The 17,165-nt window shown below is 43.2% G+C and overlaps 1 protein-coding gene across 2 annotated transcripts; it reads left to right on the plus strand.

The window, feature by feature from the left end:
• The first annotated feature begins 1,556 nt into the window (after positions 1 to 1,556).
• LOC139340449 (amyloid-beta A4 protein) lies at positions 1,557 to 17,059 on the plus strand. Of its 2 annotated transcripts, XM_070976280.1 has the most exons (18): positions 1,587 to 1,801; positions 4,913 to 5,080; positions 5,179 to 5,308; positions 5,420 to 5,532; positions 5,958 to 6,148; positions 7,068 to 7,297; positions 7,470 to 7,637; positions 9,131 to 9,264; positions 9,423 to 9,497; positions 10,348 to 10,506; positions 10,760 to 10,888; positions 11,075 to 11,174; positions 11,937 to 12,004; positions 12,400 to 12,538; positions 14,070 to 14,123; positions 14,585 to 14,676; positions 14,776 to 14,922; positions 15,047 to 17,059. In XM_070976280.1, the coding sequence occupies exons 1-18, from the start codon at positions 1,742 to 1,744 to the stop codon at positions 15,146 to 15,148; spliced, it is 2,259 nt and encodes a 752-aa protein (XP_070832381.1). In that variant the 5' UTR covers positions 1,587 to 1,741; the 3' UTR covers positions 15,149 to 17,059. The 2 variants fall into 2 exon arrangements, with proteins under 2 accessions (XP_070832382.1, XP_070832381.1); XM_070976281.1 differs by lacking the exon at positions 7,470 to 7,637 and having other exon boundaries at positions 1,557 to 1,801.
• The last annotated feature ends 106 nt before the right edge of the window (positions 17,060 to 17,165 follow it).

Raw genomic sequence — 17,165 nt, forward strand, 5'->3', positions numbered from 1 at the left:
ACTGTTTCAAATCTGTTTTTATTGCACTTTGTTGTTCAACCAGAGCTGCACAGCCACTCCAAGTTCTCACTTTGTTTGCGTTCAGTCCAAGAGCCTAGTGAAAAAATCAAAGGAAGGGAGCTGCAGATTTTAAACTTTTGACCTTTTGATGTATTGCTCAAGTCCTGTTGATATTCAACAAATAAAATAGTCTGGCTCCAAACAAGAGAAAAAAGATGTATTTTGGTGTCACTTAGCTCCCTCTTCACCTTTTCACTGAAGTCCAAGCACAGTGCTGTGGAAATCTCAGGGTATATAAGAAGATTTAAACAAAGGAAAATAATAAAGAAATAAGAAAATGTCTTCAATTACGCATGAGATTTTGAACAAAGCATTGTTTGTCATCATGAAGAATTCAAAGATTTCACCGTCTGGAAAATGTTTATGTTAAATCCTGCCTCATGAGGATCACAGACACTGCTGACCTGATTACTTTGTTTCATTTCATCTTTTTGGATTTGATTTGATTTGTGGGCCTATACAACAACTCAAAGGGTAAGCTGTTTGTATAGTGAGTTTCACCAGCATGATTTAACGTTAAAATAAAAAATAAAAAATACCCCGTATACACCTAAATAAATAAACCGTGATTGATTGATTGTCCACTCCCTCAGGGTTTAATGGGGCTAAATCAAACAAATCTCAATGTTTGTCGAAATGTCACAAGAACTGAGAGAGGACATTTGTATTGTGTTCTCAATAAGGAGGATCTGCAATTAGGCAACAGTGAGAAATCTGATTGAGCACAGAAACAAATGAATAAACAACATGTTAATGACGCGCAAGTAACAAGAACTCGGACCGCTTCAGTGGGATTATTCTGCATTATAGCATTTAAGATTTTACAATATATTTTAAGATAGAAAGACAAACTAACTCACATTACTGTGCAGCGGTTTGAAGTTTAGAAGGCTTACCTGACACAATTAGCACCATAAACACTCCCAGTAATATCCTCATGTTGCGCTCTGTGGGTGAAAAAATGGCTAATGAGGCGTCTCGAGGAATATGCTCCTTTACAGGTATGAGTTTCCAGGCGGATTATTATCCGTATCTGTTCCGTTTCGCGTTATTGTTTTGACTGAGTTTATAGATCCGCCAGATGAAGGTGGTAAAAGTCCCTGCGCGTGAGTAGGTCAGGAATCCATTCACGCCGTCTTCAGACAGTCCAATGAGGGAAGTGAAACTAAATGAAAGTCCGACAGCATGAGCTGTTGCTGTCAGTTTCCGGAATACCGTCATCATCAATAGTGAGAGAAATCCTCCTCCCATTGAAGGCAATACAAGAATCTGAGGCTTGCCTGCAGGATTCAAAAAGCACATGAATATGACAATAACACAACGAACGTATTACACAAGATCATCAAGATATTTTATTAGGATTTTATCTGTACACAATCTCATCAAGCGAGTGTGGGGAGAAAGTCTAGGTCAGGTGTGTTTTCCTCGGCGTGGAAGCCCACGCGCAGCCACACGCACACGCACACACTGTCAGACCCGCTCCCCCGCCCCCACCCACCCAGCACCAAACACATCGCTCTAGCCTCACACCGTCACCGAAGCCTGCTAAACAGGGAGGGATCACCGGGATCGGAACACTCCAGTCGCCGCTGTGTCGACATATAATCTCGGCCTGCTTTAACGTTTCTTCTAACGGGAAAATCGTGAACATAACGGGGGTGCTGGATACCGGGAGGACGGCATGGGAGAGCTCACGGCGTTTCTGCTGTTACTGGTGGCGACCTTGACGCTTTCATCCGAGGTGAGTACAGCGGAGAAAACCACAGGCTGTGGAAGAGTCAGCGAGCCGCTCTCTGGCTGCCTGGCTCGTCTGCGGGCCTGTAGCTCGGCATAGTGGGCATCAGACGCAGACCACAATGCCGACTACGGCGTGGTAACTGAATGATAACGCATTATAGTGACTGTTAAAATGTAAATGTAACAGACAATAACGTTACTGCGTAGGTTGTAACGCTCCATGACATGAGGGCAGTGTACAAGCTGCTATCAAAATGACATTATTACGGGGATTTGCTGAGGCTGAGGCCTGCTCCTCGTTTGATCCAGCTCAATGGTTTTCTCTGACCGTATTGAGCTACTTGGTGTTGGAGTCCACCCTTATTCCAGGTCTACAGTATGCCCACATTTACTGCGCAGAATTAGCAAACCAAACAAAGTCAGCCATGGTACCAAGGCCTACCGTTAGATGTCAGTGATTGACAGTTTGGCCCTGCCATGGTAGATATGTTTTGGGTTGCTGTTTTTTTCTTCAATCACTGTAACATTATAATACTGTGTTTTAATAGTTAGTCGTTGTTATTACTTTGTATTACTAGTTAGAGAGCTAAGTTAAGGCACCTCGCTAACCTCCCAGCAGTGAATAGGGTGTAGAAAGCTAACGTTGGCTAGCTTTTTCCAGATTACATGGATTGGCATGGCAACCGCTGTGGGCTAACAGAATGTCGTCGTGTGCTCGTGCGGTCGGTTTGTCCTGTGTGAAGTCTCAAAGGTGTCAAACAAACCAGCCTGTTCCTGACAAATACAACACGAGTGCTTCAGTTTAGATGTGAATAAACTCTCTCATACCGACGGAGGTTTTCAGCAGTGATGTTGCAGCGTTAATTTGGTGCTGCTGCGTCGACCTGGCCCACTTAGTCTAGTCCAGCAGCGTTGCAGCTGCAGGGTGGTGATATTGCTGAGGAGAATGGAAAAAAGGATGCAGCCCTTTTTTTTTTTAGTTTGACACAAGCAAGATGGCGCCTGCAGCTTTGCTGCTGTTACTGCTGCTGTGCCGGACCAAAGAGAAGTATATACAGCTGAGGACCAGCGGGAAAAGGGATGAGCAGAGCCCGCAGTGAAATATGCAAGTCATAGGATGCATACTACTGTTTAGTCATTACCGTGCTGCATTTAGGAGTGCAAGTCATTTAGAGAGAGTGTTTCCACAGTGCAGGTTTAGTATAATAACACACCTACTGTAGCTTTCCCACCCGAACCAAACCCCTGCGTGCTGCAGTGAAAAATGTCTCCACAGACAGATTATGCAGCTCACAATATGATCTAGCATTCAAGAACTTTCCTCAACTAAAACCACCATATGCCAGACCCGTGATGGTCCTGAGGTACTATAGATGTGCTATTTGGGAGGGAAATCTTATCATGTTCGACACACTGTTTCGCATTATAATAGTACAGTTTGTGACAGAGTTTATATCTTTCTGTAACATTTCTGTAGTATTTCAAATTGCCTTTTTCCACTGAGTTCATCCACTAAGTCTGGTGAGATGTGTTTTATAGTCTACCCATTTAATCTAGTTAAATCTACCCACTGCAATAAATTCCTCCAACACTTTTAGGTTGCACGCAGAGTCATGGTCGAAAGAGTCACTCAGACCCTGGAGCAAGCACTGCCAAGATGTGATAACTTTGTGCTCTATCATGGCTCCCTGCGACACTCCCCCACAGTCACAGAGGAGTGTTTCAGAACTTTTTCTTTGATGTACGACCAGGTCAGACTGGTTATCTCAGTATAATTCAAGATTAATAAGCACAAGAGCAACTTTCTGTTAGCACATGACTTGATATATCTTGCTATTGCTTGTAACTGAAATGTTTTTACAAGGAATGTGACTTGGAGGATGTGGGGTGAACAACTGCACATGGACTGCTAAACTCAGAATTGTGTGATTTGAAGCACAAGTTGGCAGGTGTTAAGACAACCATTCTGAGCTGACATCTCATTCTACCCATAACATACTCTATATAATAACACTATATTCAACATAATGTCACACATATTCCTGTAACACTCTCTATGTTCAACTGGGCGTTGGTTCATGCACCTACTGCTTACTGCTGCAGTTTGTATTTTTCTGTTTCACTGTTTTGGTTTAAACAGAATGAGCAAGATGGATGCACCATATGATGCTTGGCGCTCAAATAAAACAAGCCCTGGAATTTCCCACTATGATTGATAACATTCTGAAATGGTGCTGATGAGGTGAGAAGGGAGTAGTTTCTGCAGAAATGAACAATGGGCTGACCCATCCTGACTCGCAGGAGGCTGATATTACCCATAACCTCACAAAAGAATACAGCTTAAAGTCGGAATTAATCATTTAAAGATTGGCAGCGGATAGCGTGGTGGCCAGCGTATTGTCGGCTTGCAGCATCTGTCTTCTCTGATGCATGCCGAGAAAATAGAGGGCCAAGAAGGAGAAACAAGCTGCAACTTCCTCCAATTGTTTCCCCAGATGTAGAGGAAGGAAAAACAATAAGTGCAGAAAGTTTTGTCCTGTGGGGCCAAGGCTGGTTCAGTTGAAAGAAGAGGCTGTTTGCACATCATATTAGCTCACAGCTTGATTTTGGAAGCCCGTGGTTCAGTCAGTTTCTCAACTCTTTGCTCTAATAGGCAATATGTTTTTCTCTACCCTCTTATTGCATTTCCTTTAATATAGAAAATGAATAAAACCTCATAAGCAAGGCTAACAAAGGGCACATGTGCTGCTCTGTGCCTGTAATGCTGAGCTCTCTGGCTTATGGGCTCAGTAGGGATAAACTTGAGTACCTTGACTGGTTTTGGCTTAAACCAGTAGTAATTTCATTTATTTGTTTATATAACAACTTAAATGCAGAGTGTTATTAAAGAGTAACTTAAAGAGGCCTTTATCCTTCTGATTTGTTTATCCCAGTACTGCATAGACAAGCTGGTGTTTATGCAGGTTTATGTGAAAGGAAGTAGAATAAAGTGAAAGGGACTGAATATATTAATTCCAGTTCCCAAAAAGTTGGGACACTGTGTGACAGGTAAAGAACAATGGAATGTAATCATTTGCAGTAACGGTTTCACAAAGTGTTCCCCTTGTCTTTCCAGGTGCCTGCTGATGACTCTGTGGGTTTGCTAACTGAGCCCCAGGTGGCCATGTTCTGTGGGAAGCTCAACATGCACATTAATGTGCAGAGTGGCAAATGGGAGTCTGACCCCTCCGGCACCAAGAGCTGCATTGGCACCAAGGAGGGCATCCTGCAGTACTGCCAAGAGGTATTTAAACAGAATGAGACAGCAGTTCAGAGGGAGAGAATCAGATAGGGACCGAAAAAGGCAGCAAGTAGACATAAAAATCTCTCACATTTCTCCAGGTGTACCCGGAGTTGCAGATCACGAATGTTGTAGAGGCCAACCAGCCCGTCAGCATCCAGAACTGGTGCAAGAAAGGCCGCAAGCAATGTCGCAGTCACACACACATTGTGGTGCCGTACCGCTGCCTGGGTAAGCAGTTTGAATGATACAGGTGGATGTGATTGTTTGTGTTGTGTGGTTGCATGTGTGAATGGATATACTAACCACGTGTAACGAGCAAAGGCAATTTTCATGTTGCAGTTGGGGAGTTTGTTAGTGATGCCCTGCTCGTTCCTGACAAGTGTAAATTCCTGCACCAGGAGCGTATGGACCAGTGTGAGAGCCACCTGCACTGGCACACTGTAGCCAAAGAGGTGAGCACAGATATTAAGGTGCCATTCAGTGTCACTGTATGAGCTTCAGTGGCTTTTCCTCTCTGCCTTTTCTATTAGGTCTTCTGTAGTTCTCTTGTTAAATGACTCAACAGGCCTTAATTTCATCCTCTCAACACTCTGCTGTCAGCCTTCTCTGCCACGTTGTTCTGATTTGTGTTCTTTTTATGCTTGTGCCTTCCTGATTGTTCGTGAATATGCAGTCACCCACAGAGACAATTGTCTTCCAAACTTTGTTTTTTTTTAAAAATCTCTTATAATAAGCGATTTATGCATCAGAGCCAAATTATGAGTGCGTGGTTATGTTCCTTATCTCCAGTCAACAAAGGTTTACCACAGTAAGCTCTCACATCCTCATGAAGCGACTGGATGCTGAAGTTATGTTTGACGTCTGTTATTTAAATTAGTCCTGCGGAGACCGCTCCATGAATCTCCATGACTACGGGATGCTGTTGCCGTGTGGTATCGACCGTTTCCGAGGGGTGGAGTTTGTCTGCTGTCCGGCAGAAGCAGAACGAGAGACGGACAGCGCCGAGCTAGAAGGGGAGGAGTCAGACGTGTGGTGGGGCGGAGCTGAGACCGAATACTCTGATAACAGGTATCATCATGCATGCACGCTGAGCACAATTCATCGGGTCTGACGAACAGTAGAGTTGGGCGGTATCCAAATTTTGATACTGTCAAACCTTCCCCACATTTTCCCGGGGTATACGGTATTACCGTGACTAATTAAAAATCACATTGCAGGGCAGCGTGACATGTGCGTAGTTCAGACGGTCAATGCTCACGCTAAGAAGCACCAATCCTAACTTGTAGCATACCAGAATGACGGGGAGAAACTCAGCTAAAAGCCTCTACCAAGCATTGCCAGCCAAACGAAACATAATTCATACCCCAAGAAATTATATGTGCATGTAATGAAAACATGAAAAAAGCGTACATCAAAGGTACTGCATCTGCTGATTTCACCACTTCACGCAAACCACAAAAGCCCAGTATCATATGAAAGCAGACAGTCTGATGATCACGAAGATGTCTGCCTCTTCACTATGCGACGAAACCTCGGCGAGCTAGCAGCCAAAGAGTAGCAGGAAAAAACTTTGCTAAATCATACAGTATGTCTTACCTTTGCTGTTTTGTGGTCAAAAGTTATATTCCAGCTCGACAAAACGCTGCTAATGTCTCCTCCTATGACTCAGCGTTAGTTTGACATCAATCACGAAGGTCCTGCTTGTTTACATAAGAAGGAGGGGGTTTCTAGATGCTTCATGCTATAACCTATCTCTGGGCTTACTTCCTACTGGATCGTCATTGGTTTTTCTATGGTGAATTTGGGTGGGTCGCTGAGCCATTGACCGGCGTAACCAAGCAGTTAGTTTCACCTCTCTGTCTCATGAATGAGCGGAGCGCTCACAGAGGACTCTGCTGAGCAGCCTGTTTTATTTGCATTTCGTCCTTTTATGAGAGCTAAGAACAGTAGCAAGCAAGACTGACTGAAGTCACTGCTCTCCGTGCAGCATGTCGCGTCCGGCAGACACAGAGCCTGCGACCATGGAGGATGACGAAGACGAGGACGAAGAGGCAGACACTTTTGAGAGGGACGAGAATGGAGATGGCGATGAAGACGATGACGAGGACGAGGAGGAGGATGTGACAGACGAACGGGATAGCGATGAGCGCAGTGCTAATGTTGCCATGACAACCACCACCACCACTACCACCGAGTCAGTTGAGGAAGTCGTTCGAGGTAAGACAGGGACAGACACCCTTTGTTGGACATGTTTTCATTTATCGGTTGTTTTTCATCATGTGTTGTTGATTACGTAAATGTTGCTTTTATGTTTTCCATGAGGTTCAGAAGCTCACGCGTTGCATTCTTTTTCATTTGACTTGTGTTTGCCTGTGTGCACATGTCTCAGCTGTGTGTTGGGCTCGTGCTGAGTCAGGCCCGTGTCATGCCATGCTGGAGCGCTGGTACTTCATGCCTAAGAAGGGCCGCTGTGCCCCCTTCTTGTTTGGGGGCTGTGGGGGCAACAGGAATAACTTTGAGTCGGAGGAATACTGCCTAGCCGTCTGCAGCAGCTCGTGTAAGTCCCAGGACCGGAGCCGTATAAACCCTGAAGCGTCCATGTCACGAGCCTGATCCCTGTCCTCAGGCCGCTGCAGACTTTCTCTCTCTGTCTCTTTTTCTGTCTCTCCATGTCTGAGTGTCTGATGGCTCTTAACCACTCGGAGCACTGACAAGTGGATTCGGTTGCTTGTCTTCTAATCTTTTGTTTAGTATTGTAGGATTATTTTCTCAGCAAGATAAACACATGTCTTTGATTGGGAAAGAAAAGCAGAGAGGAGACAAAGACGAAGGCCATGACATCACCATTGGCCATCAATCTTTCACAGAAAGCAAAGAAAATGTCTTTAAATTAGTGGTAAAGATGAAGTGAAGTGGTAGTACATGGCTCAAAAAGCTGATGAGTTTCTGTCTTTGTGTCATTGTCAAGAAATTCAGTCAGCAGACTAATATCAACAATGTGTCAGTTTGTCTCTAAATACTCCGGCACTCAACAATGGACGCCAATGGCACAGTGAAATAAACTAGACCAATGTGACACACAGACAATACTGACTGCGATCACTTCATTGATGGTTTTGGTCTTTTCATGGGATTTGTTGACAATAAGATGAATCACCAGCTGTATCCTTTAAGAGGCTTTGAGGCCAGCATTTTACATCAATAGAGGCCAATAGAGGTTTAACTGATGATTCTTTGAACGTTGTACTGAAAGCAAAGTGGAAAGATGAAATGCAAAGGCAAGCGGATCAAGTGAGTGTCCCTGTTGGAAAGCAGCCATGAGGCTCTGGTAGTCATTTGCTTGAAAATCATTTAATTCTTCGTTTCCACTGTTTTCTAACCAGTAACACTGACTGATACTCCCTACAGCATGTGGACGAGGCAGTGTGAATACTGAACCTTGAATAGCAGTGTGCGTTTGCATGCGTTTCTATACACACACATGTTTGCATGCCTTGCAGTTGCAAGGTTTTGTGTCTGCTGCTGCAGCTTCATAGCAGTCTTACCTGGCAGATGTGGGTCTCTAACGATGTCATTCAATATGTCTTAACCAGCTGAGTGTGTGTTTGTGTGTGTGTGTCTATGTGTTTGTTGATGGGGGGGTGGGGTGGCACAAAGAAGCAGCACAAAGTCTTAGGCGGTGCAGCTTTAGCCCTGATCCTGACTCGGCACCTTTCATCTTATCTCCAGCCTCCCACATGAAAAACAGACATACACACAGCACTTGTACTGGGAAACTATTCCCCTGTTGTCCCCTGATAACCCCTGTGTCTGTTATACCAATATTTGTGTTTATAATAAAACAATTTCCTGTTTGTGCCTAACACACTTATTTAGATTTTCTGTCAGTTGCACTGGGTTAAGTGTTTTTCCTGCATTTACCTGTCGTGCTTCCTCTTTACTTGTACTCTTGTATTATTCTTTGTATCATCCTCTGAGCCACTCTACCTCACATCATACTGTTTTCTCCCCTGCCCTATATTTGACTCCTCCTTTTTTGTTCTCCTGCAGTGCCCACCATGGCCCCCAGTCCTCCAGATGCTGTGGATAGGTACCTTGAATTTCCTGGGGATGACAATGAACATGCTGACTTCCAGAAGGCCAAGGAAAGCCTGGAGGCCAAACACCGTGAGAAGATGTCCCAGGTACATTTGCTTGTCAGGGTTAACATTTACATCCTAAACATTTCTGCTTGCCATTTTTCCCTCTCAAGGTTTCCAAATGTCTGATCTGATGTGACAAAGGGGGAATTTTCATTATATAAGGCTGCTTTTGTCCCTGATGTGACGCTCTTTATCTCCAGGTGATGAGGGAGTGGGAAGAGGCTGAGAGACAGGCCAAGAACCTTCCTCGTGCTGACAAGAAAGCTGTCATCCAGGTAAGAAACACACCACGACTTCTTCTGTATAAATATTAAGGTTCCTTTAGCTTGGCCTGAATGACTGAAAAGTAAATGTACAAGAAAGTCCCTCAGATTTCATTAGATGGGGTGAAAGTAGGTGTAACAGTGAATATGGAGTGATCAAAGCTGTAGTGAGGTCTACAGCAGTAGAGGACCGCTGGCCTTCCCTCAAACCTCCTTCACCCGCAGTGTTGGATGAGGACACAGAAGATTAGTATTTTGACAACTGATTTTGTTTCAGACTTTATTTATGGATTTTCAAAGCAGATGACAGATAACAACTGGCATGTCAAGCTTCAGATTTTGTGATCTGTTGCCTTCCACGACCCACACGCTAAAGCTAACTGTCAAATGCGGGTTTATTTATCAGACTTTTTTGGCAGTTTTGATTGAATAAAAGTATTTAAGGTGATTAGTCATCAAAGATAGTTTAATGTAGGGATGAGAAAATAAATAAAGATGAGATTAAAAAAAACTAATAATGAAAAAATAAGAATGATTAAAGAAGAACATGTAAAGAAGTATCCTCTATGTCAGAACAGCATGTGCATCTTCAGAAATGAAAGGTTAAAATTACTTGAAAGCAAAACAAAATAGAAATGTAACACATTTGTATCAAAATGATCCTAGCAGCATGATTGCTTCTTCCACCCTCCTTCATGATAAATGTGTATTTCCCAGCACATTGCTTTGTGCAGCCCACAGTGCATGCAACCCTTCTAAACTTAGACCATAACTGTTTCTTATTAGAACCAATTATACAGTTAAAACCTGACATTGTTCCATCTCTTTGCATGTAATTAAATCTATAAAGCTGTATTTGCAGCACTTCCAGGATAAGGTGGAGGCTCTGGAGCGGGAGGCTGCAGGAGAGAGGCAGCAGCTGGTGGAAACCCATATGGCCCGGGTGGAAGCTCTGCTTAACAGCCGCCGACGCCTGGCTCTGGAAAATTACCTCAGTGCCCTACAGGCCAATCCTCCACGGGTATGCACATGCACACACACCACCTGTGTACTTTTCAGTTAAAGCCAAGCTGTTACATGAAGTCATGGGTGTGTTAACGGGAGAATTTAAGAGACAAGTAACAATAGCTTCCTCAGATTTCTCCTAAGTGTCAAATAATTCTGCAAGTGTAACTGACAAGAAATATAAAGAAGTGCATGTAAAGTAAAAACAGCACGTCATATATGTTTTTAGAAGGCATGCGTGAGTGTAATAATGACTCTGCCACCACCAGGCTCGTCAGGTGTTGAGCCTGCTGAAGAAATACGTCCGTGCAGAGCAGAAGGACAGGCAGCACACGCTGAAACACTACGAGCACGTCCGCACAGTTGATCCCAAGAAGGCTGCACAGATCCGACCTCAGGTAATCTACCTCACACACATAGAGTCCAAAGCCCTTTAGCCGTGCCAAACCTTTAATGTGATGAAATGAGTTAAAATGCTCGTGTGGGTAAAATCTTAGAACAGCTTAGAAATGAAACGGTATATTCTTGTTTCAAAGTTTTAAATGATGATTTCAGAGCTGGATTGAAACTTCTTCTTCCATTAGGTTTTGACCCACCTACGTGTGATTGACGAGAGGATGAATCAGTCATTGGGTCTTCTCTACAAAGTGCCCAGCGTGGCCAGTGAGATCCAAAACCAAGTCTGTAAGTGTCAGCTTCATACTTCCTACTAAAGGTATAAATGAGCATCTGCACAGTGAGTCAGGCTATGAGGACTATTCTGTATCTAAATGCTATTAAACTTTACAGTATCATAAAAATACTTCTCATAAGGAAACAGTCTGCTCTGAACAAAATGGACTAAAGGTTATATTATTGTGAAATAGGGTCAGGGTTAGGGTAGTAGAACTCTTCACATAAAAACACAAATGTTTCCCATTATGTGAATATTTTCTGCGTTTCTTTGTCTGTTATGATATTAATCTGAATATCTCTTGGTTCTGTAACATTTTCAATGTTTTCTGACATTTTATTGACCAAACAGTTGATTCATTAATTGGGAAAACGGCATATAAAGTGATGATAAAAAATAAGGGTTAATAGTGGCTCTTGTCAGCAAACTGAGAAAATTGACCTGCAGAGACATTAAACATGTCTTTTATATTTGCCATGTTAATTGAAACTAAAGTGGGACTAAACAGACTTATTGAAGTGACCCCACAGCCTCTTGTAGTGCTGAGTGAGGATGAAAACCAGTTTAACAGCATGTCTGTGGTCTGCTGAGGCATGTTGTGCTGATAACACAGCATCTCTCCTGTTTGTTACTCTTCTGTAATCAGGACACTGTATTGACTTTACCTGGCACGCTGTTTTTTTAATCTATCTCTTTCCAACCGTTTCTCCCTCCCATCTATCACCATGCTGTGGCTTTCCCTCTCTCACACTCTCTCTTCTTTTTCTTCCTAGCTGTTATAGTGCAGAGAGTTCAGTCGGAGCTGTCTCAGCAAGTCTCTTCCCTGCAGAGCGATGGGCGGGTGAGTCGAGTTGCACCCACTCACGTATGCATGGAGTTGGTCCTGTAGAAACTGCACTTTCTCACACGCAGTATAAAAATAGAATCACCTCTGTGCAGTGATACAAGGCAAAGTCACACACAGCATGGCCGTGCACAGAGAGAAATGTAGATGCAGTAAGAAATACCAAAAAAGGATTCAAACAGATTGACCTCCAAATAGGATGCTGCATGTGAAGGGCAAAAAAGATTTGTGAGATCACAGTTGTGTTTTAGGCACATAATTACATCAGCAAGTTGTAGTCCTGTGGGTGACGTCAGACTTTTGAGCTGATAATCATTGGGATTGTATTTTCAAAGAAAGCCTCTCTGACTGTCCCACATCGACATGTTCAGATTAACGCTGTGTGTCTGCAGGTGGACGGCAGGGTGAGTTACGGCAACGACGCTCTGATGCCTGATCAGGCTTACAGCTCTGCTCCCATGGACCCTGGCCTGGACGGACTGGGTTTCATCCACCCTGAGAGCTTCAACCAGCCCAACACCGAGAACCATGGTAACACACACACACACACACACACACACACACACACATCATAACCTTGTACGGACAAAGGCGCTTTAGATATCATAAAATGAGATGACAGGAGATTCATGAAATGAAAGTATTAACACTCATCAACAGACTATTATGTCTTAAAGAGAAACTACACACCAAATGACTATTTCTCACTGCACATAATCACATAGATTAGTTGAAGTGGAGCTCCACATTGTGCCTCTCAGAGCGGATGGTTGTGCTGCATTAAGAAGTCTGATAAGTGCTGCTGGAAAAATTACTTTGTACATAAATGAGCGGTAGTAAACACAACACAAAGGTGCACTGATGGCTGTATTCAGAGATTCACAAGATATTAAGGGTTGACCAACAGTCAAGTTAACTGTGATAAACAGCGTGGTGACGGCTGACGCTCCCCAACAGACAGCTAGCCCCCTAGCTACCAACACGGGTACTCGCACTGCAACTCTGTCAAAGGGCCATAAATGTGCAAATGTACCCCTGAGTGGTGGTCAGTCAGTGGTCGTTTCTCAATACCAAGTACGCCAAGTTTGGATTTACGAACTTGGCAGTTCAGACTTGGCAAGTTCGACCTGGGAGTACAGTCTCTCCAGGACGGGAGGATGCAGGACCGTCATTCTGCATTTGGAACGGCAGCGTACTTGATGACGTCACCATCTCAGCTCGTCTGTTAGCAGGACAACACATCTCTGAAAACTTTGGAGCAAATTTTAAACTACACGCTATCGTGATGAATCGACCCCATATTTTAAGTTTTAACATCCACTTTCTCACATTAAATAATCTTAAAACCACATTCCGTACTACTAAAACAGTAATATTTCGAAACTTGTAATTTGCAGTTATGAGCCCTCTCCTCCAACATCGTTGCTACGAAATGCATTCTGGGATACGTGGCTGCCTCAAGTCCACACAAGTCACCACCTGATGCATCCTCGATAAAATGGGAGGTGCAAGAACACATCCGAGTATTTGACTGTACTTGGAAAGATGCAGACTTTTGAATTGGAACAGTACTTGGACTGAGACTGATGACGTTTCTCAAGTACACAAGAACACAAGTACAGAAAGAACGCATATTGAGAAAGGCCCCTCGTCTGTGCCCTCTGACCTTCCATATCGTGCTCCCTCTTTCCTCTGATGCATTTTCGTGCTTCCATGTTGGCGACGGCATGGCGGGAGGCATTATGTTGACAGGTTGTCACTGTTCCATTCTCATGATTGCGATAGCTTTAGGAATGCCATGACACATGATACACCCACTGCCTTTCATTAGATTCCTTCGAAGTCTTCACTGTGTGTGTTATACGAGTCTGGACAGTTTGAGTGGTTGGCAGAGGTGTACAACCACAGAGCTATAATTATAGTTTCAAGGCTGGGTTGTAGTTGTTCTGAAAGTGTAAAGTTGTGTAAGATGTAATGTGAGAAACTGACTCACTGATAAATTAATACATGTCATTTTAACATTGTTGGACCTTTTTAATTTTCTTTATCAAACTGTTTGCAGTTGAACCCGTTGATGCTCGTCCAATCCCGGATAGAGGACTCCCCACACGGCCTGGTGAGTGTGTTCATGGGAATTTTAGGCAGTATCTGAGTCCAGTGTGGCTGCGAGCGAGCACTTCACGCTGCACTTGGAGATTGATCACTATTACCTTCAGTCATGTCTGTATATAATTGCCCAATGACATAATCCACATACAAAGACAACAAGGAAAATAATTACCAAAATCTGTCCTAACATGCAGTCTTTAAAGTGCCCTGTGGAGTTTTCTTGTAAACCAATGTTTACATTCAGTGTTACTCACTGAAATGCACTGTCTGTGCCCTGGAGCTCTAACAAATGTGCTGAATGCATTTCCTTCCTCATAAAAATGAATCTACATAATTTAAAAAAGTTGCTTAATTATAAATCATTTGAAATCCTGCAGTGTTGACATCACGTCAACCTACTTTGCAGGTGCAGTTGTTGCACATCTTTGCGTGTTTGACTCAATGGAACGTCTTTTCAAATCATTTCAGTGTCTGCCCTGAAGCCAGAGGAGATGCCAGAAGTGCGGATGGAGACTGAAGAGAGGCAAAACGCTGGTTATGAAGTTTACCATCAGAAACTGGTATGAAAACCATTCAAGTCCACCACGACGCACATCGTCATGGAATTTATTTCGTCCCTGCTGTGGACTGTGCGCTTAAATAGTTTTGTTCAATTGCAGGTGTTTTTCGCTGAGGATGTCGGGTCCAATAAAGGTGCCATTATTGGACTTATGGTTGGAGGAGTTGTCATAGCAACTGTCATCGTCATTACCTTGGTGATGCTGAGGAAGAAACAATATACTTCTATTCATCACGGTGTAATTGAGGTGAAGAAAGGCCTTTATGAAGAGATGGTTTCGTGTGAAATGCAGCACAGAAGTCAGTGTTCATTCGTTCGTTCACGTTAAAAACTTTCTTTATTTTATTAACCGTCTGTTTCTGTGTTGGTAGGTGGACGCAGCAGTGACACCAGAGGAGCGTCATCTGGCCAAGATGCAGCAGAACGGCTATGAGAATCCCACCTACAAGTTCTTTGAGCAGATGCAGAACTAAAGAACTGCCCATCGACATTTCCCTGAGGCGTATCCCAACCCCACACTCTCACTTGTAGGGTCTGTTCCATTCCGGTCCCCTGCCCTCAGCCCCTACTCCTTCACTTTCTCACCCTGTTGAAGGGGAACGAAATATGTGAACACATACTCTTTCAATTGGTCAGACAAGGGTACCCTGTTTCGCCTGCACATTTCAGCCAGTCATAACAAAAACTTCAGTGTCTGTACTGTCAAACCAACACCCTGCTGATGATTTAAATGAAGTCACCTCAGTCCTGTGCTCGCAGCTGAGACCAGAAGCATGTAAACCCGAGCAGTTTAGTTCCCAGTCAGTCCCGTGTCGTTCCATTTCCCTCAAACTGCCACACACATCCCTGCTCTCCTGCTCTCCGATGACAGCTGTGCTGTGTTTGATGACATAACAGCTCTTTGAGCTGGTGGTGGGAGGAGGGGCTCTCAGAGCGCCTCTCCACACGATTAAAGCCCAAGAGTTTCAGGTTTGTTTTTCAAAAAAGGAGGAAAAAATGCAGAAAAATTATAATCAAAATATGTAAAAGTTGAAAAATCTTGAATGTTCTGTTTTCTGATTTTTTTATGTGTAATATATTAAGACAGAGATTAGCTGTAAGTATATGTAGTGCATGGCAATATTGATGACAGATACAGTATACTGTATGTCGAGGTCCTCGGGAGCGGTCCTCTAACTAGATATTTTAGCAGGATTGTACATTTCTAGTGTCTTCTTTGTGATCTTGTGATATGAAGAAGAAAAAGAGTATTCAGAATCCGGTCTGCTTTGCTGTCACAGACTTGCTTTAACTGAATCTTGGCTCATTACGCTCATCTCCACGCTTCACTGTTGTGTTAGCTGCATGGGCAAAATGCTCTATATGTAATATATGAAGTGTTCTAGTATCCGAAAGGAAGATGATTTTGTTACTGTTTGCGTTCTATGCACTCTGTCATTTTGAAAAGTCTGATTATTATCACCAAATATTATTGCTATGAAGTCCCTGATGCTGTTTCTCACCATCACTGCACATTGGGTTTTTATTAGAATGAGGACATCGGTCAAACTGTAGAAAGGAGGTATTCTCTAAGTGTATCATTCCAGATTTATCATTCCAGTCTCTCTCGATTGTAAATATTTGGAAAGACAGAGATCTGGCTCTCATGGCTCAGTTTCATTTATCAAGCTCCACGTCTTGGTCTTTCCATCTTGCTCATGTGCTCTTCAGTCTTTCTTTCTAACCTCCATTTGTCCTGTCAGCAGTATTGTACAGGGCAGCACTTTGGGAGTATTTGATAAAAAGACCGGGGCCTACAGAGATCAGAGCAGTTTTCTAGATGGTCCCATCTCCTCTTCACACACATTCCTTCACCAAATACCACATACGCAATCTATTTTTCTACATCTCCTGTGTATACATGTACAGTGCTTCTGTTTGTCCTGTGGTGCATATTTCCTCGCCTACGCATCTCTTGTCAAGACTGTAATACTCCTCATGAGGAGGGAAAGAATTTCCGTCGACATGGGGAGGGTGACCACGACTCACATCAGCATAGACACATTCCCCTGACCCTTAATTATTAGCGCCACCTCCAGTTAAAATGAATGTGACATGCATATTGTGCATTTATACCATAGAAATACAACACATATCACCTCTCTACACATTATATCTACATGTACACACCAACTGAAGCTCTTAATCAGGTGAATGTTTAAAATTTGTATCGATGCTCACTGTGGGTGTCTTTGAAGGCTCGTGTTTAAAAAAAAAAAAGATCCTTTTTTCTCATTGATTCAGTGACCTTCTTCTGTGTGTAGTTAAATGAAGCATTTGCATAAAGTAAGAAAAAGCTTTCTACACTCACTATACCATGAATAAAACTTTGAATGTACATAGAACTTTCTGGTGGTGTGTCATTTTGAATCTCACTTTGATTTGCACTGCATTGAAAATGTAAATATTTACATTTCAAAGCTCCATGATGAAATGACTGAATCACAAAAG

Source organism: Chaetodon trifascialis, chromosome 12 (genome assembly GCF_039877785.1).
Source record: "Chaetodon trifascialis isolate fChaTrf1 chromosome 12, fChaTrf1.hap1, whole genome shotgun sequence".
In the NCBI taxonomy this organism is placed as follows: Eukaryota; Metazoa; Chordata; class Actinopteri; order Chaetodontiformes; family Chaetodontidae; genus Chaetodon; species Chaetodon trifascialis.